This window comes from Mandrillus leucophaeus, unplaced genomic scaffold (assembly GCF_000951045.1).
Source record: "Mandrillus leucophaeus isolate KB7577 unplaced genomic scaffold, Mleu.le_1.0 Scaffold182, whole genome shotgun sequence".
Taxonomy (NCBI): domain Eukaryota; kingdom Metazoa; phylum Chordata; class Mammalia; order Primates; family Cercopithecidae; genus Mandrillus; species Mandrillus leucophaeus.
Genome location: NW_012101832.1, coordinates 393,674 through 418,042, shown reverse-complemented (window position 1 = coordinate 418,042; position 24,369 = coordinate 393,674). Strand labels below are relative to the sequence as shown.

Below are 24,369 nucleotides of genomic sequence, written 5' to 3'. Positions count from 1 at the left end.
CCGGCCTGGGCGACAGAGAGAGACTCTGTCTCAAAAAAAAAAAAAAAAAGAACTGAGGTCTGAGTTGACCGTAAGTTTGAAATCCATGTCAAACATGAGGTGGTGCCCAGAATAGCAGCTAAGACCAAAATAACACAATTACAGGGTTGAGGTGAATGGCAAGTGATGGTGGATGGTGATTGTTCCATGACTGTGGGGGGGGGTCTAGAAACAGTAACAAGAAAAGCTGACAGTGATTGGTAGCTGGCCAGGTGCCAGTGGTGTATTAAAAGTTCCACAGGTGTTATATCATTTAATCCTTATAACCACTCTGCGTGGTAGGAGCTATTATCCAGTCTTACAGATGAGAAAACAGAGGCTCCAAAAGGTAAGATTGCCTTGCCTGCAAAACAGAGACGATGCCCAACTCATTGTCTTTTTTTAATTTTTTTTATATGTTGAGGATTTTATATGTTGAGGATTAGGGCAGATGGAAAGTTTCAGACAAACAGAAAACACTAAATGATAGTTCTGGTTGCTGCTGTTGTTATCATCAAGGGAAACGTGCTACTTTTCTCTTGTGCTCCAGTCTAGATGTTCTGGGTGTGGCCAGCTGAGAAAGGACAGATGAGGGAGGGCTGGCCCTGCCAACCCTCAGGGGCTATGATAGAACAAAGGTCTAACATCTCCTAGAAAGGCCCAGGCTGCTGGCTGCAGAGATAAAAGGCTATCCAAGGAAGAATCTCCTACTAGATAGTTTGGCCTTGAGTCTCCCTTGTCTAGTGGCAGGCAGGGAGGAAAAAGTAGGCTGTGTATGCTTGTCAGAGACAGCCTGTGTTTCTCCCTGACTAGGCCCAACCTCACCCCACGGGGAGGGGCTTCAAGGCCCCACTTTTATTGACCATGGTCAACAACAGCCTAATATCACATTCTTAGGACAATGATATCTGAGAAGGTGAAATAAAGAAACTTAGACTCTCAAGGTCACATAATTTTAGGAGCTGGATATAGCGTGGAGATTGTGAACACAGGTCATGGAATCAAACGGCCTTAATTCCAATTCTGACTCCATCACCACTTAATAGCTGTGACCTTGGGTAAGGTGCCTCACCCTCTTCCTCTCCCTGTTTCTCCACTTGTAAAATAGAGATAGTGGTAGTACCCACAACCCTCAGGGTTGCTGTAAGTGTTAAATGATCACTGTTAGGCTGGGTGCAGTGGCTCACGCCTGTAATCCTAGCACTTTGGGAGGCCGAGGCGGGCGAATCAACTGAGGTCGGGAGTTTGAGACCAGCCTGACCAACATGGAGAAACCACCTCTCTACTAAAAATCCAAAATTAGCTGGGTGTGGTGGCGCATGCCTGTAATCGCAGCTACTCAGGAGGCTGAGGCAGGAGAATCACTTGAACCCGGGAGGCAGAGGTTGCAGTGAGCCGAGATTGCGCCACTACACTCCAGCGTGGGCAACAAGAGCAAAACTCCGTCTCAAGAAACAAGAAACGAAAAACAAGGCCAGGCGCGGTGGCTCACGCCTGTAATCCCAGCACTTTGGGAGGCTGAGGTGGGCGGATCACGAGGTCAGGAGATCAAGACCATCCTGGTTAACAAGGTGAACACGTCTCTACTAAAAATACAAAAAATAGCCAGGCATGGTGGCAGGTGCCTGTAATCCCAGCACTTTGGGAGGCTGAGGTGGGCGGATCACGAGGTCAGGAGATCAAGACCATCCTGGTTAACAAGGTGAACACGTCTCTACTAAAAATACAAAAAATTAGCCGGGCATGATGGCAGGTGCCTGTAGTCCCAGCTACTCAGGAGGCTGAGGCAGAAGAATGGCGTGAACCTGGGAGGTGGAGGTTGCAGTGAGCGAGATCGTGCCACTGCACTCCAGCCTGGGTGACAGAGAGAGCCTCTGTCTCGGGGAAAAAAAAAAAAAAATTAGCCAGGCGTGGTGGCAGGTGCCTGTAGTCCCAGCTATTCGGGAGGCTGAGGCAGGAGAATGGTGTGAATCCGGGAGGCGGAGCTTGCAGTGAGCCGAGATCGCGCCACTGCACTCCAGCCTGGGCAACAGAATGAGACCCTGGCTCTAAAGGAAAAAAAAAAAAAGAGATCACTGTTCCTGGTCTAATCACAGCCGGCAGATCCCAGTGTAAGAATGACCTATCTGAGATGCCCAGGCGTGCTCTGCACATGGGAAGATGTAATAAATGCTTGAGAGTACTCGCATTCATGGAAGTAGGTGCAGCAGTGAGGCACACAATCACTGAATCTCAAACAATGGAGCCACAGAGTCCTGAGCCTAGAAGTCACTGGGCCTTGAAGCAGAAGCAGAAAATCTTAGTCATACAACTATAATTTCATAGACTTGGAAGAGATCTGTGGGAATATCTAACCCAGTGACTTTCAAATTTTTTAATGCAACCTACATGTAAGAAAGATTTAACATCATGACCCAGGACAGATCTGTGTGCATCTATACATAAAAAATGGAAACAAAAATTCGCAAGGCAATTTATCCTTACTTCATAAGATATGCCTGTTTCTTTTTCTAATGCTGGTTTTGACCCACTAAACCTATTTTATTTCCTGTCTATGAGTCACCATCCATGGTTTGAAAAACACTGATCTAGTCCAATCTCCTTCCCTCAGCTCTAAGCAAGCCTCCTTGAGAGAACGCCACTCATCTGGGTCACAACAATGGTTTTAGATTTAAAAGGATTTTAGGGCCACATTTTCCTTTCCACTCTTTCCTCTGGAGCAGGGCAGTGTGTGGGTGGTGGGAGATGGGAGGTAAGGGTCTCTTCCTGAAACATACAGAAGGAACTGATAGCTCGTGGATATCTGGATATTCCAATGGGAGCGATGGAAGACCTGGGGTCCAGGCAGAGTGTTGAGGGGAGAGGTATGAAGGAAGGCAGAGACACAGAGGACCCAGACATTTTAGTTGGAAACAAAACAGGGAGGCTTTCCCACCCTGCCCAGTGGCTCTGTGACTGGAGGACCGAGGAGGAGGGAGGGGACCACAGCGCGGGGCTGCACGCACGTGCCGTCGGAGCTGTTGCTGTTGGTGCTTCCGTCGGTGGACTCCCGGCTGCCCTGGCGCGTGACCCGGCTCCGCATCTCCACCGCGATGCCCGTCTCCGTGCTCCGGCGGATGTTGCTGCGCAGCTTCTTGGTGGCCCCTTCTGTGACCACCCCCCCACCCCAAGCACAGAGAGGGAACAAGGTCAGATTATGAATGGGGCTTCTCTTAAGAGTCCTGCCAAAGTCACTCTCTTGGCACGGGGGGGTTGATGGGGAGGATGAGCAGGGCTCTGACTGGAGGCAGGGGCATGGCTGAGCTGACCTCAGAGCTGACCCTGCTCAGGACACTGACGCTGACAAAGCAGACTAGAAAGATGGCTGCAGGCAGAGTCATGATGGCGCCACCAGGCAGAGCCACAGATCTGCAGCCGGTCCCGCGCCTCACCCTCATGAGGCTCCCCTGGCGCCCACCTTCCCGCTCAATTTCAGCCCTTGCCCCAAAGGTTAAGTGTGTCTCCTCCCACTCTCTTCTGGAAAGTTCATCTTCTCTGGGATTCTCAGACTGACTTTCCCTCTTTCAGGCACCCTCAGACCCTATCACACCCGGACCTCACAACTCACCTCTTATACCTCTGGTGGCTCTATAGGAAAGTCCCCATGGGAAGCCTGACCACTCTCAAACAAACCCGCCTTCTCTAGGTGGGGCTGAACATGGAGAGGACATGTGTGGAGAGCTGGAGAGGCCATTAGGGAAACAAGACAGAGAGGGACTGCTGGGTTGACCCAAATTGCCTTTGGCTTTGAGAAAAGGTCTGCAGAAGAAGCCCAAAGCTGGCCTGTGAGAGCTTACCCCTGTGTCTCTGTGCCTGTTCAGAGGCTCTCGACCCCCATATCCTAGCCTCCCTCTCCGCCTTGCAGGGAGCATGGGACACTCTCCCTCTCCCAGCAGCACACCATCCTGCCTGGGTTTCCATGGCAACCTCCTCGGCATTGCAGTGTGGTCCCTCTAGACACCTCTTCTCCTGGGGGGGTGGACGGGGGAGACGGGCTGAAGGTTTGCAGGGACTTCCCCCGCTGAAGCTTGGCAGCTGGAGCAGCTTGATGGGGAGGGAACTGGCCCTCAGATAGGAACTGCACCAAAGGAACCATTTGCTGTCACTGGTTAGAGGCCAAGCGAATTAAGAGTGGAGTTGCCTACAGGGAGGGGGAGGCCAGGGCAGGACAGGCAGCACAGCCCCTGAAAGCAGTGGGGAGCAGGGAGCTGGTTACCTTGGCAATTCTCTCCCACCACACCCAGTGGTGGGCTGGGGAGGGGATGTTCAAGACCCAGCCTGGGAAAAGGAAGACGTTATTCCTCCTGCTTCGTCTGCTTGTCTTTCAGAAAGTCCCTACTGGAGGAGGGCAAGCTGAGAGGTCTAGGATCACTAGTGGATGGGAGGGTGGGTGGTGGAACAGGCTGAGAACAGGGTGCAGGGTGAGGAAGAATGTCTTCTCTGAAATCATCCCAGCTTCTGGGATACTGGAATCCCTGACACCATCAATATGTCTGTCTGTCTCTCTCATACACACACACACAGAGTCACATTAGCTCATACATATTTTTTTCACAAAGAGAGGCATACGCAGACATGCACGAGCAGTAGCAATCACATATATAAACACAGTAATCTCATACACAAGGCTACATGCATATTCATATCACAGTCACACAGTCACAAATGGTCCTACCAGGTCTTGGTCACACGTACACATGATGTATTCTGTCGCCTTCGGTCAAGTCATGGATACATGATCTTTGCATGTAACACTTGAAGTTGAACCCTCCCATTCATCACACATGTTGATGAAAACCCACAAATGGTGTCTGACCCACCTCACACACACAGGCCTGGGTAATAATGCTGCTGTGTGGGGCCTCCCCCTGTCCATGGCCCCTAACTCCACATCATCTCTAACCCAATTAGAAGACAGATGGGTCTGTGGGGGCTCTCTCGCCTTCATATCTCTACCCCATAACACACAGCCTGAGGCTCACCTCCTCATGACCCCAACCCTCCTCTTTCAGAGTTTAGGGAAACTTAGACCCATTTGGGAGCAAATTTGCCTTCTTAGATAAGACTTGTCTAACCCAATGTGAGACCCTGAGTCGGGGAGTCACAGAATCCTGAAATCTTAAGAGATACGTTGGCTACCCCTCCCCCAAATTTCACAGATGGGAAGCTTGAGGTCCAGGTGCCGAGAGAGCTGGGACTTAGATCAGGCCCACAGACTCCCAGTCTGCTGTCATGCTCTTTTCACTCCCCTCCCAATCCCCCATCTAGTTGAGAGGTGATTCAGCAGAGATGAAGTTCCATGACTTTAGAGGGAGGAGAAAGCTCTTGCAATCTCAGAGACGATCCCTCCACTGGCTTCATACATGTCTATACAATCCCTCCACTGGCTTCATACATGTATAGTCTCAACCCCTGCTGATTTAAGGAATAACTTCATATAATCTCTCTCTCTCTAGAGAAACAGGCCAAGTTGCCTGAAATAATTCTATGGGCCCCAGAGACCAAAAGACTCCAGGAACCATCCCATCTGTCCCATCACAAACAAAGGAGGGGCACTCACACCCTGTACCACCACTCCCTATGGCATCTTCTGAATGGTCCTGAGCCCTCTCTCTACCCTGACCCAGATCCCAGAGTCCAGAAGGGGAAAGCCGCTGTCCCTGGTACTGAAAAATACTAAAATACTAGCTCTGTTTGGGCAGGGGCTAGGACAGCCCAGGATGGTCCTGTGTAGACCCAGCCAATTGCCAGACCAGAACCCACCTGTGTCCTGGACCCAAAGCTCTGACCCCACCCTCCTCACTGCTCCCACGACTTAGTGAATGTTAGATCCAAAAGGAAACTGGGAGAGAGCATTTTAGCTCCATTTTACAGAAGAGGAAACTGAGGCCCAGCGGAAAAGTATATTTCCAGAGGTCCTATGGTGAGTTACAGAGCCAGGACTCACCCTCTAAAGTGAGATTTTGTAAGTCCACTCTAGGGCAACTTAAGGAATAAACTGGAAGAAGGCAGGCAGGAGGCAGGAGAACTAGAGAGGAGGGTGGTGCAATCGTCCAGGCTAGATATTATGGGTCCTGTACTAGGGCAGGGGCTTTGAAACAAAGAAGGATGGGCAGGGCTCTAGCCAATGCAGAGTACGGACACACTAGGAGGAAGGAGGCCCTGGGAAGGGCAGACCTGAGCCCAGAAGACCGAGTCCAGGAGGGGAATTCCTCCCAACTTCACACAGCCCAGCCCTGCAGGGAATGGAACTATCCCATCTGTTGTGAGTGGGGGCACCCTTCTAGGGTCTTTCCCAGAACAGTTTCCAGAGCCAATGCCCATGAGTCTGCCTCATATATTCCTCTGGCACCAGATGCTCCCACCCATGAGGAGGGCCCGAGCTGGGATACTGGCATCCTCAAGGCATGGGGGCAAAAAATGGAGAAGGAATTCTAGATGGAGAGGAGTATGCTACAGGGAAGGAGCAGAGGTATGGAGGCTGAGAACTCACTTCTCTTTTGCCCTTATGGTACAATGGCAGGTGGTAATAATAGCATCAACACTTCGCTGAGTGCCTACCCTATGTACCAGGCATGAAGCTGGGTGCCTTTGCACACCCTATCTCATTTAATCCCCTGGATAACTCTGCAAAGCATGTATCACTGCCCTCATTCTAGGAACAAGGCAGCAGGCTCAGAGAGGTGAAGTAACTTGCCTTAGTCACCCGGCTAGTAAATGACAGGGGGTGGATCTGAACTTGAGGTTGTTCTCCAGGGACATGCTTTCTCCCCAGGCTCTGGATGCCTCATCAATAACTTAAGTACGGTGTACTAGATGATCTCAAGGGACCCTCCCCGCTCTGACTTTCAGCAATTAGCTGATTCACAGACACCTTCAGTTAGAAGGGCATCTGGGCAGTTCCCCTAGCTCCAGTCCTTCAGCCATGCCCTTGCATACCAAGGAGACAAGGGATTCAGAAGCCCCAACATCATTCATCTCTTCTCGAGATGAAAGGTCTTCCTGGTATCTGCTCCAATCCCTGCCTGCAGCCTGTAAAGTCAAGGCAGACCACTAGAAGTTTCTCCCAGTGACTCAGGTCCCTATCCTGGCCTTGGAAGACTGTCCCTCCAAATCACTTTGGGCATGAAGAAGCCTTTGGGTCTGAAACTGAATCAGCTGGATTCCTGGGCTTGGTCCCCTAGAGCCAGAATCCTGGGGTCCAACACCTCCATGACCTCCTAATCTTAATCTCACTCCTTGGTCCTATCTCAGCCCCCTCCTTGTCCCAGCCCAACTTCTAGATCCCCAAGTCCCCATCTTCCTGACTCTCTAGTACCAGGCCTAAACTACATATTCACAGAGGCCACGCCCACTCTAGGACTCTGATAACCTCAAGCCCCTTCCCCATCTATAATAGCTTTCCCCAGCCAGAAACCACATCACAGCTTGATTGCTGGAAAAGACCAGCCCACGTGCTCCTGTCGAGGGCTTTGTAAAAATCTATTTTAAGGCCTGGAAAAGTCCCCCACCCCCAGCCCCAACTGGGAGCCTTGATGAGCATTCTCCCCAGATCCTCCGGAGCCCCCGCCCCCTCACCATCCCATCCAGCTGCCTATTTGAAGGTTTCTGGGGAAGTTGTTACTCTGAACAAAATAAGCAGGAAGAGATTTTAAAACAAAACCAGCTGGTGTCTGGGCTGATGCCACAAAGTGAGGAGGTCTTGGTGGGGAGGGCTGGCTCCTCTGTGTTGTGGGGTCTATGTATGTCACAAGGTGGTCACCCACCAGGCTGAACATAACTGAGATTCTGCAGCGAGGTGTCTGAAAAAGGATACTGCATTGATGAGGATGGAGCTATTATAGTGTGTGTGAATGTGGCTTTGTGATGTACACCTGCACACATGGGACATGTTTCTGTGATCTGGGTCTGTGCGTGTAATCAGAGGGCCGTGTCTGTGTGGTTTGCATGACTGGTTTTATCTGTGACCATGCACAGTGTGAATTTCTCTATTGTGCCTCCCTGGAAATATGGGCAGCTTACCAGAGCCACTGAGTGCTCTATTTATGTAACTGTACAAGTCACACATCTTTGTGTGTGTCTTCCTTGTGCTTCGTAACATATACATAGGACTACAGAAGTGCATTTGTGTAGTTATTTGTATTTAGGAGACTGGGAGATTACAGGTAAGACTGAATCTTTTTTGTTTTTTAAACCAGGGGGTCTCACTATGTTCCCCAGGCTGGTCTCAAACTCCTGGGCTCAAGTGGCCCTCCCGCTTCTCCCTCCAAAGTGCTGGGATTATAGGTGTGAGCCCTGCACCGGCACCTGAGACTAAATCTTGTGGATGTGTATGTCTGTAAAATTGTGGTGTCACTTACACAGTGCCAGGAACATAAGCCTGTTTAACAAGTAACTACTGGTTAATGTCTAAGTCTGTGTGTGGAGACAGTAGAGTGTAAAGGTTAAGAGCATCAGCTAGAAGTCCAACTGCTAGAGTTTGAATCCAGGCTCCACCACCTACTAGTTGTGTAGTTTGAAACATCTGACCTCCCTTTTCTGTTCTTTGGTACCTGCCTCATAGAGCTCCATGGAGATTTAATCAGTCCATACACCTACTGGACCTAGAACAGCACCTGTTGTTATGGGAAGGGCCACCGTATAAGTGTTTGTGGGCATGGAAGTGCAGACCCATCAGGGCAGTCCCTGGGTAGTCTGTCTTTGCAAAGTGTCCCCTACCCCCACCCTGCGATGTCCCAGGTCCCCTCACCAGGCTGCGGAAGCTGGAGTGTGCTCTTGCTCCACTGAGTCAGGCCCACGATGGCCACCATCTTGGCACCCAGGCTGCTCCTCCGCTTCTTGGCAGTGCTGGTCCCAGCCCCGCCCCCAGCTTGCTGGGATCCGCAGATTTCACCGCTAATGCTGGAGCTCCGCACCACGTTCCTGGAGGCCCCAGACGAGGCAGGACCTGGCTCCCCGTTAAACATGGTCCCTGGGGCGGCAGGGCCTCAGGCAGCTCTGAAGGTGGGCAGGAAACAAAGGATCCCACGTCAGACCTGGATGAATCTACTGCAGTCCCACCACTTTCTAGCTGCATGACCTTGGGCTAGTCACTTGACCTCTCTGAGGCTGTAAGGTTTAAATGCACAAACAAATGTCAAGGGCATGCACAGGTTCTGGCTCAATAAAAGGGACTATTCCTATTAGCACATGGCTATGAAGAACCTCACAGGTGACCTAGTTTAATGGAGAGGATCGAGGCTGTGGAGTCACATGGCCCGGGCTTGAATTCCAAAGGCCTCTACACACTAGCTGTGTGAACTTGTGACCAAACAAACATCCTGAGGTTTCAGTGAACACCTCAGCAAGATGTGAAATAAAAGCACTTAGCTCATAGGATTGTTCTAAGGATTAAATTAAATAATGCATGTGAAGTGCCCATCAGGCTTAGGGGAAATATTCAGTAAGTATTAGTGGTTATTATTTTCATAGCAAATAATAACAGGGAGAACAGAACTGGCTCCAGTCTGTGCAGACTCTGGTGGGGTCCTTCTGTGTGAAAGGGATACTGCAGAAAAGCCCAAAGCAGCAAGAAAATCACCCTACTTGAGAGGCATTTTAGTCTATTCCCTTCCAGCCACCCTTCCATGCATTTTTTAAAATAATTGAACTCATACTGCAAATATCATTTTATATACTAGTATTTTTTTCATTTAACATTATATCATGGCTGGGCACGGTGGCTCACGCCTGCAATTCCAGCACTTTGGGAGGCTGAGGTGGGCGGATCACTTGAGGTCAGGAGTTCGAGACCAGCCTGACTAATATGGTGAAACCCCATCTCTACTAAAAATACAAAAATTAGCCAGGCGTGGTGGTGGGCGCCTATAATCCCAACTACTCAGGAGGCTGAGGCAGGAGAATCGCTTGAACCCAGGAGGCGGAGGTCGCAGTGAGCTGAGATCGCACCATTGCACTCCAGCCTGGGTGACAGACCGAGACTCTTGTCTCAAAAAAAAAATACATCATAAGCATTTCCCAATGTCATTAACACTATGTATGCTACCATGATATTCCATTGTATAGAAGTAGCATAATTGACTTACGTATTTCAATATAGTTTACCTCTTAGATCAGGCCCAAGTTTCTCTCCTCTTTCTCTCTTTCCTCTCTTTTGTTTTTATTTTTTATTTATTTATTTTTTGAGATAGAGCCTCACTCTGTCACCCAGGCTCAAGTGCAGTGGTGCAATCTCAGCTCACCGCAAACTTCACCTCCTGGGTTCAAGCAATTCTCCTGCCTCAGCCTCCCAAGTAGCTGGGATTATAGTCCTGCACCACCATGCCTGGCTAACATTTTGTATTTTTAGTAGAGGGGGGTTTCACCATGTTGTTAAGGCTGGTCTCGAACTCCTAACCCCAGGTGATCTGCCTGCCTCAGCCTCCCAAAGTGCTGGGATTATAGACATGAGCCACCGTGCCTGGTTTCTTTCCTCTCTTTTAAATAAACACGGCAATAAACATCTTTCTTTTTTTCTTTTTTTTTTTTGAGATGGAGTCTTGCTTTGTCACCCAGGCTGGAGTGCAGTGGCACGATCTCGACTCACTACAACCTCTGCCACTTAGGTTCAAGTGAATCTGGTGCCTCAGCCATCCGAGTAGCTAGGATTACAGGCATGCGCCACCATGCCCGGCTAATTTTTTTGTATTTTTAGTAGAGACGGGGTTCCACCGTGTTGACCAGGCTGGTCTCAAACTCCTAATCTCAAGTGATCCACCAGCCTTGGCCTCTCAAAGTGCTGGGATTACAGGTGTGAGCCACCACACCCAGCCTAAACATCTTTCTACATGGATATTGTCTGCTTGTTTCTTTAGGACTGATTCCTCAAAATGGAACGACTGGGTCCAGGGGTACAGATACTGCTAGGAGCTTCCCTAGCATACACTCCCTCTTTCTGCTTCCTGACAGAGGGCTGGTTTTGTCCAGGTACCACCCACTCCTTGTTTTAGAGGCAGATCTTGATTAATTTAAGGCAATCCGTGAATGGCATTCACCTTGGCAACTCTTACTTGTCCAAGCGGAGGAAGATTTGGATTCCATGCTTATAAGAGAGGTGGGGAGCCCTCCTTCTTTCTCCCTCTGTCCTTGTCTTTCCTGCACCCTAGAGAGGGCTCAGCCCTAGGATGAAGCCAGTGCTACTGTGAACAGACAGCACTCAGACAGAAAGTACCTCAGGCCACACCTGGGGCCTGCCCTGCACTGGTCTTCCAATGATGTGAGACAATACATTTTCCATTGCTTAAACCAGTTTGAATCAGAGTTCTCTGTTACCTCCAAAAGCATCCTACCTGATGCCAGGGTCATAAATGTCTTTTGGATTCTTGGAATATATTGTCAAATTCCTTTTTAAAATATTGACATTTACTCTCCTTATTAGCTGCAGTCAACAAATATTTAAGCCCCTAAAATTCCCAGGCCCCTGCTGAATGCCAAGGATACAGCGGTGAGTCAGACCAACTTGGTCCTGCCCTCCCAAAGCCTCCAGTCCAGGAGGGAGACAGATCAGTAAATAACTAATTCTACAGTTAAATATTTAATGATGGTTATGCTAAGTGCTAGGGAAGAGGACAGAGGGCCCTGAGAAGCATTCTGGGGGAGGGGGCTGCAGGAGTCTATGGCTCTGTTTTGAACAGAAGTGGGATCTCCAGCTGTCGGCCTCCACAGTTTGGCTGCAAAGTCCCATGCTGAAGTCGGTCTCCTCTGCTCAGGAAGAACCCAAAAAGGCCAGCCGCTCCAGCATCCTCTGTACCCAGCACCCTCCTGGCTCTGTCCTAGCCCACAGTGGTTTTCCTGGGGCAGCTGACCATCCCAGGGTTCAGGGCACTTCGCTTGACCCTGGGTAGGCCCTTGGGCCTGGTACACTGAAGGAGTCCGCCTTTTCAAAAGGACACAGAAAGGGGAGGGAGAACGGGTGGAAGAGGAAAAGCACCATTGTGACGGATAAGGAAGACAGTCCCCAGACAGCTGACAATGGTCACCTGGTCAGCATAACTCCTGCCAGCCTGGCAAAGTATAGCTGACAGAGGGGATGAGTTAACGCCTCATTTTGCCTTCTCTGTGGCTGCCTGGACCGATCTCATTCACCGTGTGACGTGTGCAGAGTCCTGGATTGTATTTCTCCATCCCCCATCAACCCTGCAGCTAATGGAAAGTCCCCCTGGACTGGGGCCTATGATGATCTCTTCTTTTGAGTTTCCAATTCTAGTGCCAGTTTGTGTGTTTTTTGGGTATCTGCATGGTCTTTTGGTGGAAGATGGGAGAAGGCTTATCTGATACTGTGACTCTGCCACGGTGTAGGTCTAATTTACTCCTTACAGTATTTCTGGAAGGCATGTGGTTATCTCTGTGTTGTAGATAAGAAAACAGTCTCAGAGAAGTAAAGGACTTATCCATCCTAGCCAGCTAAGAAGAGGCAAGGCCTGGACTTGAACTCAGGTCTCTTGTTTCCACAAAGAGACAGAATGCTTAGCATCCCCTGTCCCTTCAACCAAAAATGGAGGCCCGGCCCTTAAGCTCAGACTCTGCTCTGGGTCTCTGGGCCCTTTGAGAAAACTACAAGGAAAGTGTCTGTATGAGAAAAGCCCCTCTGGCCCAGGTTCCCACAGCTGGCATGAGCATCTAAGTTAGGGCAGGAGAAATCCCAACCAGACCATAGCTGGAGAAGCAAAGTGCTTCCCTAGCACAGCCTCCGGGAAGCAGGAGAGTACCACCCCCAGGGGGCGGAAAGGGACGGGGGTAAGGGACAAAATTCCTGACCCTGCCAACCCAGGGGCTCATGTTTCCTCATGAATAATAAATGGAATTGACAAGCAGTTGGTTTGGAATCAAGGTCTCTGCACCATCCAGAGCTATTTTCTCATCTTTAACCATCTAGGGATCAACCAGCAGGGCTGGAGAACTGAAAAATGCTTGGGAGGGCCCAGTCTGCAGGCCACTCCCCAAGGGGGCAGGAGGAGCCAGACCCAAAGCCCTGGACCCAAGGTCCTAGGACTGACCCTGTGGGCCAGAAGTCCTGGGTAGGGCAGCTTAGGAGGGTTAGGAATCAGGATGTGGGATTCGAATGTGAACAGATTCCTCATGTGAACTCCTCTAGGCCTCGGCTGTCTCATCTGGGTGTAAAATGAAGGGGTCAGATTAAGTAATCTCTAAAACTCCTTTTGACTGGGAGAGTTGAGTCTATGAATGCACACTGGAGCGGAGGACTCGGAATTAGAGATCTAGTTTCTTCTCTGGCAGCAGGTCTAGCTCAGGAAAGACATGCCAAAGTTACAGATAGGGCACCTAAAAGGAGGGACATCCACAGAATAGCAACCCCTGAGCCATCAGACCACAGGGATGGAAAAGGGAAGGTGGTGGAGACTGGCAGAGTGGTGAGGAGCGGGCAGGACACAGAGCACACCATGTCACATGTTGGTGATTCCAAACAATTGCTAAATAAACTCTACCCTTCCCACGCAAGTCCCTTCACCAATTCCCTGCTTCTGAGCAGACCGTCCCTTTCTCAGCCCGGGTCATGGCACCTCAGGGAAGGAAACCGTCCTATGATCTCAGTGAGTCACAGAGACCTCACTCTGAAGTTCTTCCTGCTGACTCCCAGCTATTACCACAGCAGCAGAGAAACTTCGATTTATCCTCCAGGGAGACAGCTACAGCCCCCACTTCTGCCAAAACTCCATGCCAGAAGAGACCTGCCCAGCTCCCCAGGAATAAGTTTTGTGTTTTCTTTTTAGCCCTTGGATGTTTGGCCTCTACCCCGGGGTCTCAGTACCCTAAAAGGACCCTCCAAACTCTCTCCTGAATCCTGACAACAGCAGGTCTCAGGGCCCTACCGGGCTACCCTGGGCCCCTCAGTCCCTTTAACCGTGGGTCTAACCTGATGATTTTTTTTTTTTTGAGACGGAGTCTTGCTCTGTCACCCAGGCTAGAGTGCAGAGGAGAAATCTCAACTCAGTGCAACCTCTGCCTCCCGGATTCAAGCAATTCTCCTGCCTCAGCCTCCTGAATAGCTGGGACTACAGGTGCCCACCATTACGTCCAGCTAATTTTTGTATTTTTAGTAGAGATGGGGTTTTGCCATATTGGCCAGGCTGGTCTCAAACTCCTGACCTCGTGATCCGCCCGCCTCGGCCTCCCAAAGTGCTGGAATTACAGGTGTGAGCTACCGCGCCCCACCCAGATGAGAATTTTTGGTAGTTCAAGGCCACACAAAAGCTCAAGATGAACCTAGCCACCCACCTTTCCAACAGTAAAGACCAAGGAATGCATCACAGGGTGATGAAGTGTTAGGCTGGAAGGGACTGCATGTTAGGCTGGAAGGGACTGCAAATAACTGAGGCTCCTACCACCCCTCCCCATCCTCTGCTCACAGTGGACACCATTAACCTCTCTCTTTCCCATCAAGGTCAGACAGCCTCAGAGTCCCTCTCAACACAGGGCTCCAGCACCAGCTGATGAGAAACAGCTCATGAGCTAAAACTGACTTGCTGTCTCTATTCTAGCCTGAGCCTTTTATTTTGCAGAACAAGAAATCAAGGCCCAGAATGGGGGAAAGACGCACCAGGGTAATACAAAAAATTGGTGGCAAAATCAGCGCTTCAGCCCTAAGTCCCCTAACTCTCAGGTCTCAAATCACCTATCGGTGGTGCTCCCTCCCCACCCTTCACCTGGAAGAAAACCCAACTCACCAAATTGATGAATCTGAGCCTGGTGTTCCGCATCACAGGGGGCTGTGCCCCTCCCAACAGCACACCCCTAGGGCATTTGCACAAGGCTTCAATCGACTTCTGCTAAAACACCAGTTTTCAAGAAATGAGGTGAAGGCAATCAGGGCAGGCTCCCAGGAGGAGGCGATGTGGCAAAAGGGTCTGGAAGGGAAGAGGGGAGCTTAGAGGAAGGGCTAGGTAAGGCATCTGCCCTCAAGGGCTTCCAGTAGATTGTGGCATAAAAAGATAGACTTTGAAGAAGCTGTGTGACCTTGAGCAAATCATTTAAACTCTTCAATTCTCCGTTTCCTCTTGTAAAATTTTCACAACTCCTGGGCCCCCTAATGTTCCTTTAGGCACTTGGATGCCAAGCTGCTGAAGACCCACAACTGTGAGATTTTTTAATACATGTACAGAGACTCACCCAGGACCAACTGCTGAGGAGCTCTAGACCCCATCCTTCCTTCCTCCAACCTCCCTCTGATTAATGGGGTCTGTGTTCCTCCCCAGACACTCTGTGACATGCCCAGCAGTTGGGTGACACACTCCTGGCTCTGCCCCAGCCATGTGATCCTTAGCAGGTCCTTCAGCTTCTCTGGACCATTCCCTCCATTCCCTCCTCTACAAAACGAGTTTAATCACCACCTGGGCCCTCCCCGACTCTCCCGGCTGGACTGGGGGTCAGATGAGACAAAGAGGAGCAGGAGGCAAAAAGCAGAGAAAGGCAGAGTGAATGAAACACATGCTCTGGAGGCAGACAGACTTAGGTGCAAGACCTAGATCTGCCACTTACAAGCCGTATGATACAGGGCTTCCTTAACAAATCCCCTGAGCCTAACGCTCCTCATCTATAAAGTGGGGACGATAATGTCTGCTTTAGGATTCTTATATAAAACATCACAAAACAAGGATTGGGATGTGGTAAATGATCATCAGTTGGGCAATTACATTATTATTCCAAAAAGATCCCTTTATAAATCGTAAAGGATTGTCCAAGTGTTAGTTCTTATTGGTCTGGAGTCCACACCAGGTGCAACCACTTCAGGGGAAGGGCCAGGGACTAGAGCAGCACCTCCCACCACAGCCCTGAGTGCTCCAGAAGTCTGGGATCAGGGTTCCTGCACTTTTCAGTTGAAGTGAGAAGTGGCCTATGAAGCTGTGCCAGCATCTCAGCTCCTGACCCCCTGCTGGATGGTGGGTCTGGCATCTGATACTCCTGGCCCAAACCTAATCCCGTGCCAGGATGGCCCATCGCATCACCTGTGCTGATCTGTGCCCTTGTCAGAGGCTAGTGCCTGCACTCACAGAAGGAGTAGAGGGGCTCCTTCGGCTCCAGCCTCTCCTGTCTAGAGGTGGGCGGTGATGGGTTGGTAGGTGGTTGTGGTGGTGAAGACAGTCTGTGCCAAGGAAGCACACCCAGCCAGTGTGGGCAGCACAGAGCAACGGCTCCTCTCCTAGTTGTGCAGACCTTTGTCTCCCCCAAGCCAGGCTGGCATGTGTGCACGCACACACACACACATACACACACACACACGTGCACACACACATGCAGGAAGAGACATGGGGCACAGAATTCCAAATGTGTGATCACACAGACTCGTGTCAATGATATACACTTAAAGACGCAATCACATGTGCACACAGATATGCACACCGCCCCCCACCAAGACACTCATACACACAGAGACACACAGAAGCAGCCACGACGACAGCCATAGGCATTCACGGACTCACATGTGTAGACACCTGCACACACCCACAAACACCCTCCCCACTGGGCCCCTGCCCAGTCCAGAGAGGCAGGAAGAGCCCCATGGCTCCGTGGGCAGGGAAGCAGGAAGCGTCTTACCCTGAGTCCTGGGCTCCCTTGGCTAAGGCACACACCCCACCTTTGAGCAGGTGTGTGTGAGCTTGAACACATGCACACTCATACACACCACAGTCCCCAATCTCACTCGCCTGACCCCCATCCCCGCCAGACCGGACAAAGGAGCTCATCGGTGAGGTTTGTGGTGAGGAGAGAAGGCTGGCACGGAGCAGCTGCTGTCACCATGGCTACCAGGCTGACCCACTTCTCCTCCACCCAGCCTGGCCCACCCAGCCCGGGCAAGGCAGGCACAGGCAGCTTTGGGCAGGGTGGGCAGGCCCTCTCCCATCACACACAGGAAAGGGGTGGCCCTCTGAGGGTGTGGTAAGGGATGGGTTGAGGACCCCAGAGAGTCTGGATACTGTGTAGGAAGGCAATGCAGACTGCAGACATGCCTTGAAGGGAGTAGGGTGCTTGAAGGCATGGTCCCTGCAAGACCTAGAAGACTGAGCCCCTGACGTTCCCTGGGGCCTCAGGGCACCACATGGACCCTAGATACAGTCTCAGTCACAGTCATCATGGCAGTGCAGGAGATGGGGTGGTCAGACTCAAACCCAAACTATAAGGACTCAAAACACACAAGGGTAAGGCAGACCCAGGGCTGGGTGAGCCCTGTCTCCCATTCAGAACAAGGTTCCTGAAGGCTCCACTAGGGGCTGCTGGGGTCACAGCCATGCCCCCTTCTCAGGACAGGGTCGCCATGGGCCTTCACTGGGCTAGGGGCTCCTAAGGACAGGGCTGTGTGTTCTTCCTCAGAAGCAGGGACTTGGAGGAACAACACAGCCTGAGTCAGTTTTGGGAGGAGCCAGACTACAAAACAGAATGAATCTCTCCTGCTTGACAACCTCCCTTAGCTTCCCATTTCCTGCAGGACAAAGGAGAAGCCCCTCACCAAGGCCCACAAGCCCATGTGACCTAGAGACTGTCTTCCTCTCCTATCTCCCAGCCCGTCCCATACCTCTTGCCCCTACTCTGTATTCCAGTCACACTTGCTTTGGACTGTCTTCCTCTCCTATCTCCCAGTCCGTCCCATACCTCTTGCCCCTACTCTGTATTCCAGTCACACTTGCTTCTTTTCAGTCCTCAAAAGTACCACCTTGGGCCGGGCATGGGGCTCATGCCTGTAATCCTAGCACTTTGGGGGGCCAAGGCAGGTGAATCGCATGAGCCCAGGAATTTGAGACCAGCCTGAGCAACACGGCAAAACCTCGTCTCTACAAAAAGATACAAAAATTAGCCTGATGTGTAGTCCCAGCTACTCGGGAGGCTGAGGTGGGAGGATGGCTTGAGCCCAGGAGGTGGAAGTTGTAGTGAGCCTAGATCGCAACAATGCACTCCAGCCTGGGTGACAGAGCCAGACTCTGTCAAAAAAAAAAAAAAAAAAAAAAAAGAGTCACTTAGCCACTTTGTCTCCTGTCTGCCTGGCATGCTCTTCTCTTCCCCCACCCCCATGATCTGGTGGCCCCATACTTGTCGGTCCTGCCACCTTTGCCTGGCTAAACCCTATTCTTGGCTCAATGCAAGTTTGAAGGTCATTTCCTAGGAGAGTCTTCCCAGATGAGGTTAGTCCCCATAATTCCCTTTGTACTGTCCCTAAGTTGAATTGTGTCCCCCTAAAAAATGTTGAGGTTCTAACCTCCAGTCCCTCAGAATGTGACTTGGTTTGGAAACACGGTCATTGCAGATGTGACGAGTTAAGATGAGGTCATGCTGGAGAAGGGTGGGTCCCTCATATAACCAGTGTCCTTATAGGAAGGCGGCCACGTGAAGACAGACACGGGGAGAGTGCCATGTGCCGATGGAGGCAGAAATGGGAGTGACGCGTCAATGCGCCAAGGAACGCCAAGGATTGCCACCTGTCACCAGAAGCCAGGGGAGAGGCACGGAACAGATTTTCCTCACAGCACACAGAAGGAAGCAACCCTTTCAACACCTGATTTTAGACATGCAGCCTTCAGAACTGTGAGAGTCTACCTTTCTGTTGTTTTAAGCCACCCTGTTCGTGGCACTTTGTTGCAGCTTCCCTAGGAAATGAACACACTGCTGTTCCTAACTTGTTCTGTGCTTGTCTCCCACACCCCGCCCCCTGGCTGTGAGCTGGTTAAAAATAGGAACCTTGTCGTCATCTTCACCCTGAATCCCTAGTACCTGGCACAGGTCTGGCATATAGCAGGACTCAGTAAATATTTGTAGAATGAATGAATGGCAACCTAAAACATTAAATTAGCAGTATTTATAGCACTGTGAGTCATTTTTATTTTCTCCATGTGACATATTGTGTTTTCTAAAGTTACTACTTAAGAAACTGTATTAATGTGATAATAAAGAAAAAAACCAAAACCACATATTTTTCTTTTTCAAAACATACATTAGAGTAACAAGCATTTCCACCAATGTGTGCTTTGTGACGAGGGAAAAGTTCTTCTATCTGCTTGATAACTGCTTTTTTATTGATTAATTGATTCCTCCTCATGTCACTAAAGTGCTTTCTACAGTCAGATTTACAGAGCTTGAGCTCTGGGGCCTTGCAGGGCATAGATTATGGGTGGGAAGGGGCCAGCCAGGGTACACATTCTTTTCAGCCATCTCCACCATCCACCCCTCCCTTGGCTTGTAGGATCTGGCTAGATGTGGCACCTGTCTCCTTACAGGGGCTGCTAAACTTGGCACTGGAGCATACCACTACTACTGGCCAAAGGTGACTCCTCAAACAGAAGCAAGATCCTGTCCTCAATGACCACACCATCTAGTGCTTCTCCAATTGCAACGTGCAGGTGGATCACCTGGGGAGCTTGCTCTGATCCATGGGTCATAGGTGGAGCCTGAGACACCGCATTTCTAAGAAACTTACAAGTGATTCTCATGATGCTGGTCCATGGACCACCCAAGGCACTGAGAGGTGAAGATACATTGCTCTGGTTGTTCTGCAGAAAGAGTGAACACTTCAGGGTGGGGGAGACCAGAGAAGGCATTAACCCAGCAGTTGCACCTCAAAAGATAGGTAAGGTTTGGAGAGGAGAGGCAGAGGTGGCTCTAAAGGAAAGAGGTGGCAACTACTGGGAAGGCCCAGGGAGAAAACATTGTGTTCAGAGGCTGGTGAACAGAGCAGTGCAGTTGGAGAGGAGGTAGGTACAACTGCGGAACAGAGGGCTGGAAAGATAGGCTGGGAGCAGCCAGTGCAGGGCTCTGAATGTGGGGCTAAGAAGCTAGGCTTTCATCCTGTAGGAGTGAAATCTGACATGATTTAGATGTAATACTTTACAGAGATCAATCTGACACTGAGTGCAGACTCAGAAAGAAGCCTGACAGCAGGAAGAGCAGCCAGGAGGCTGCTACATCCATGCAGGAAGAAGGGCTGCACTGCTTCAGAAAGTGAGGTGCAAAGAGGAAGCATGGCCAGGAGTCGTGGGTGGGGTTAGGGGATTGCCTAGAGTGAGTGAGGGGACAAAATAGGGAAAAGGGAAAAAATGAAATTCAAGGTGATTTGGCCGGGCACGGTGGCTCACGCCTGTAATCCCAGCACTTTGGGAGGCTGAGGCGGGCAGATCACAAGGTCAGGAGATCGAGACCATCTGGCTAACACAGTGAAACCCTGTCTCTACTAAAAATACAAAAAAATTAGGCGGGCCTGGTGGCGGGTGCCTGTAGTCCCAGCTACTCAGAAGGCTGAGGCAGGAGAATGATGTGAACCCAGGAGGTGAAGCTTGCAGTGAGCCGAGATCTCACCACTGCACTCCAGCCTGGGCAACAGAGTGAGACTCCATCTCAAAATAAATAAATAAATAAATAAATAAGTAAATGAAATCCAAGGTGATTTACAGGACGGATGGGGGTGAAAGGTGCCAACGGCAGAGCTTGAGGTCCTAGCAGAAAAATCCTGGCTTAAGGAGAAGATGAATCCCCATTCTAGTCCCGATGGGTCTGAGATAATGCTGCAACTCTCACATTCAGGTGTTGGCCAGGTAAGCCAATTCACTAGCGCTCAGGAGAGCAAGGTGAGTGGGCAGGATTTGGGTGTGTTCTCCAAAGAAAAAATGGGGTGTGGAAAGGAAGAAGAATGCCCAGGAGACAGCAGAGAGTGAGGAAGGATTGAGAGGTAAGACCTACAGTTAGAGGTAGGAGGAAGACGGAACCAACTGAAGGAGGGAGAGTCCATGGTGAACAGTAGGAGAGGAACTCACAGAAGACGCCATGAATTTACAGATGGCCAAGCTGGAAGCCCTGCAACACCCTGATATTGAGACCAAGAAGGGGTCTACCCAGCTCAGGATGCAGGAGGGAGGCTAGGGGGGCACCCTGACTCCCTCCCTAAGGCACAGGGGAAGCCCAGGCCTGAAAGGAGCACAGCTGGAATGGAAAGCACAATTTGGACTGAAAGAAAAGGGGGCTTGATGCATTGGGGAGGGTTTGGGCTGTGGCAGGAGCCCGGGGCTCTGAAGCACTTATTCCAGCTCAGTCCTAGCACAGGAAGGACAATTTCCACACATGCAAACACACACGCAACCACACACACACTTACATGTCCACATGGCTAGAGAACTCCCAGGGCAGAGCAGAGACGACTGGGAAAAGGTCTTTGGATCAAAGTCTTATTACAGGTGAGCACATAATTTATCGTCCACCTGGGACCCTTATGAGAATGAGCAGGGACAATACTCAATCACACCGGACCACAGGTGAAAATGAGGACTGTGCCAGGCAAACCCAGCCATATGGTCACCCTAGCTGGTGGATACTGGATCCCAATAAGATACATATTTGGTTCCACTGCTCCCCCTTCCTAGATGGGGGATAGCAGAAGGGACAGGCAGACTCATCCTGAGAGGCAGGGCCACCCTCAAGGGTGCTGGTGGATGGGACAATCTCTCCCCCTACCAGGCCCACTCTCGCCTGAGCAACGACACCCTCGCTGGGGGAGATGCGGCAGCACCACGGACAGCGGCCGGCGGCTCGCTCCCAGTCCCTCCCCCGCCTGCTCTCCCCTCTCCTCCCCTCCCCTTCTCTCCCCCCTCCCCGTCCCTCCCCCACGCCGCTGACGAAGCCGGATCAATATTTCATCGGGGGAAGGGGCTCCAGTTACCAGCCCCGCGCCAAGCCGGAAGGCGCCGCCCGCGCCTGCTGCCCACCCTGGGGACCCTCCTCAGAACCAGCACAGGCTCGGCCCCAGCCCAGACAGACACTGCCCAAAGAGGTGCACACATTGCCTGCAACCTCTCCAACCCCGGTCCCTTTCAGGGCACAAAGACCCGCGCGCAAGCCATACACCTCCTGTTGGCCCCTCCGATGCGCCACAGAGCGAGATGCACGCTGTACAAAGAAGATGACGTACACAAAACAACAGGCACCACACCACACCCAGCAGGCAATCCACCTAGACACGCACTCAGACACAGCACACACATGCACACAAAAACACACCTTGTGCACCACAGACTCACATGGCATGCAGATGCAGCTACCACAGACTCACACACATCACACAGACCCAAGACACACCCTACCACACACACATAAACTCGCACATTGCACAAAAACTCCCTCGCAGAGAACTGCAGACATATCACATGATGATACATTCACCACAGACACACACACACAGTGCACACACAATATGCCCTCAGAGACCCTCAGGCATATCTGTGAGCTAAAGAGCCACATTTGCCAGGGACACACACACACACACACACACACACACACACTTAAACTCTCATACATACACACACACATTATGCCTTCACAGAGATCCTCAAACATTCACCATGGACACACAAGCACACACCCCACACTCTACCCAGGTCCTCCACCCTCCTGGGGCCCAGGCCACCCTTCCCACTGTGAACATGGGACTAGGGAGGGGCAGACAGGACTTCCCTCCCTCCTTCCCATCTGCCTTCTCTACTTTGGCCCTGCTCGTGGGCCCTGAGGATAAATTCACTGTGTCCTCCAAGGCTCCCCCTGGGGTCTGCTGCGAGTTCCCAGGGACACGCAGTCAGCACAAAGTGGTAGGCAAAGCAGGGAGTAGGGGAAGCAGGACCTATGAGACTCCAAAGCCTTCTGTTTCACTGTCCCTGAGCCCCAAGCTCTGGGACATGAAGCCCCAAGGGCAGCCTTACCCTTACCTGTGGCTCCCAAAGCTTCACTGCTCCCTAGGCCTCCCTGAGGCCTGTGTTATACATGGGAAGCAGGAGAACTGTAGGGTATGCAGTCCCTACTCCCTCCAGGAGGTCTCAAGTCCTGGCTTCAGAGATGAGGGGGCATCCTACCACATCCAGATAGCTCAACTCCATGAGCCCCGCCTCCCAAGCAGGTTGTGAAAACAATGGCACAAATTCTCCTGTCTGCAGGGAAATTGTGACAGGATCCTCCTAAAGAAGCCCAAGCCAGGGTTCAAGGTGAGCAGAGGAGAGCAGGCCAGCGCAGCAGGGGGAGACCCCCACACATGCAAACACACACGCAACCACACACACACTTACATGTCCACATGGCTAGAGAACTCCCAGGGCAGAGCAGAGACGACTGGGAAAAGGTCTTTGGATCAAAGTCTTATTACAGGTGAGCACATAATTTATCGTCCACCTGGGACCCTTATGAGAATGAGCAGGGACAATACTCAATCACACCGGACCACAGGTGAAAATGAGGACTGTGCCAGGCAAACCCAGCCATATGGTCACCCTAGCTGGTGGATACTGGATCCCAATAAGATACATATTTGGTTCCACTGCTCCCCCTTCCTAGATGGGGGATAGCAGAAGGGACAGGCAGGCTCATCCTGAGAGGCAGGGCCACCCTCAAGGGTGCTGGTGGATGGGACAATCTCTCCCCCTACCAGGCCCACTCTCGCCTGAGCAACGACACCCTCGCTGGGGGAGATGCGGCAGCACCACGGACAGCGGCCGGCGGCTCGCTCCCAGTCCCTCCCCCGCCTGCTCTCCCCTCTCCTCCCCTCCCCTTCTCTCCCCCCTCCCCGTCCCTCCCCCACGCCGCTGACGAAGCCGGATCAATATTTCATCGGGGGAAGGGGCTCCAGTTACCAGCCCCGCGCCAAGCCGGAAGGCGCCGCCCGCGCCTGCTGCCCACCCTGGGGACCCTCCTCAGAACCAGCACAGGCTCGGCCCCAGCCCAGACAGACACTGCCCAAAGAGGTGCACACATTGCCTGCAACCTCTCCAACCCCGGTCCCTTTCAGGGCACAAAGACCCGCGCGCAAGCCATACACCTCCTGTTGGCCCCTCCGATGCGCCACAGAGCGAGATGCACGCTGTACAAAGAAGATGACGTACACAAAACAACAGGCACCACACCACACCCAGCAGGCAATCCACCTAGACACGCACTCAGACACAGCACACACATGCACACAAAAACACACCTTGTGCACCACAGACTCACATGGCATGCAGATGCAGCTACCACAGACTCACACACATCACACAGACCCAAGACACACCCTACCACACACACATAAACTCGCACATTGCACAAAAACTCCCTCGCAGAGAACTGCAGACATATCACATGATGATACATTCACCACAGACACACACACACAGTGCACACACAATATGCCCTCAGAGACCCTCAGGCATATCTGTGAGCTAAAGAGCCACATTTGCCAGGGACACACACACACACACACACACACACACACACACTTAAACTCTCATACATACACACACACATTATGCCTTCACAGAGATCCTC

General features: G+C 51.4%; 1 protein-coding gene across 1 annotated transcript in view; it reads right to left on the bottom strand.

The window, feature by feature from the left end:
* Window positions 1-14,975, bottom strand: part of RIMS3 (regulating synaptic membrane exocytosis 3) — a 28,213-nt gene extending 13,238 nt beyond the window's left edge. Inside the window, exons 1-3 of the mRNA XM_011977631.1 lie at window positions 14,781-14,975; window positions 8,807-9,054; window positions 3,024-3,165 (exon numbers count right to left, since the gene is read on the bottom strand). Coding sequence (XP_011833021.1) covers window positions 3,024-3,165; window positions 8,807-9,023 — 359 coding nt within the window. The 5' untranslated portion in view covers window positions 9,024-9,054; window positions 14,781-14,975. The remainder of the gene's footprint in view (window positions 1-3,023; window positions 3,166-8,806; window positions 9,055-14,780) is intronic.
* Between the last annotated feature and the right edge of the window lie 9,394 nt (window positions 14,976-24,369).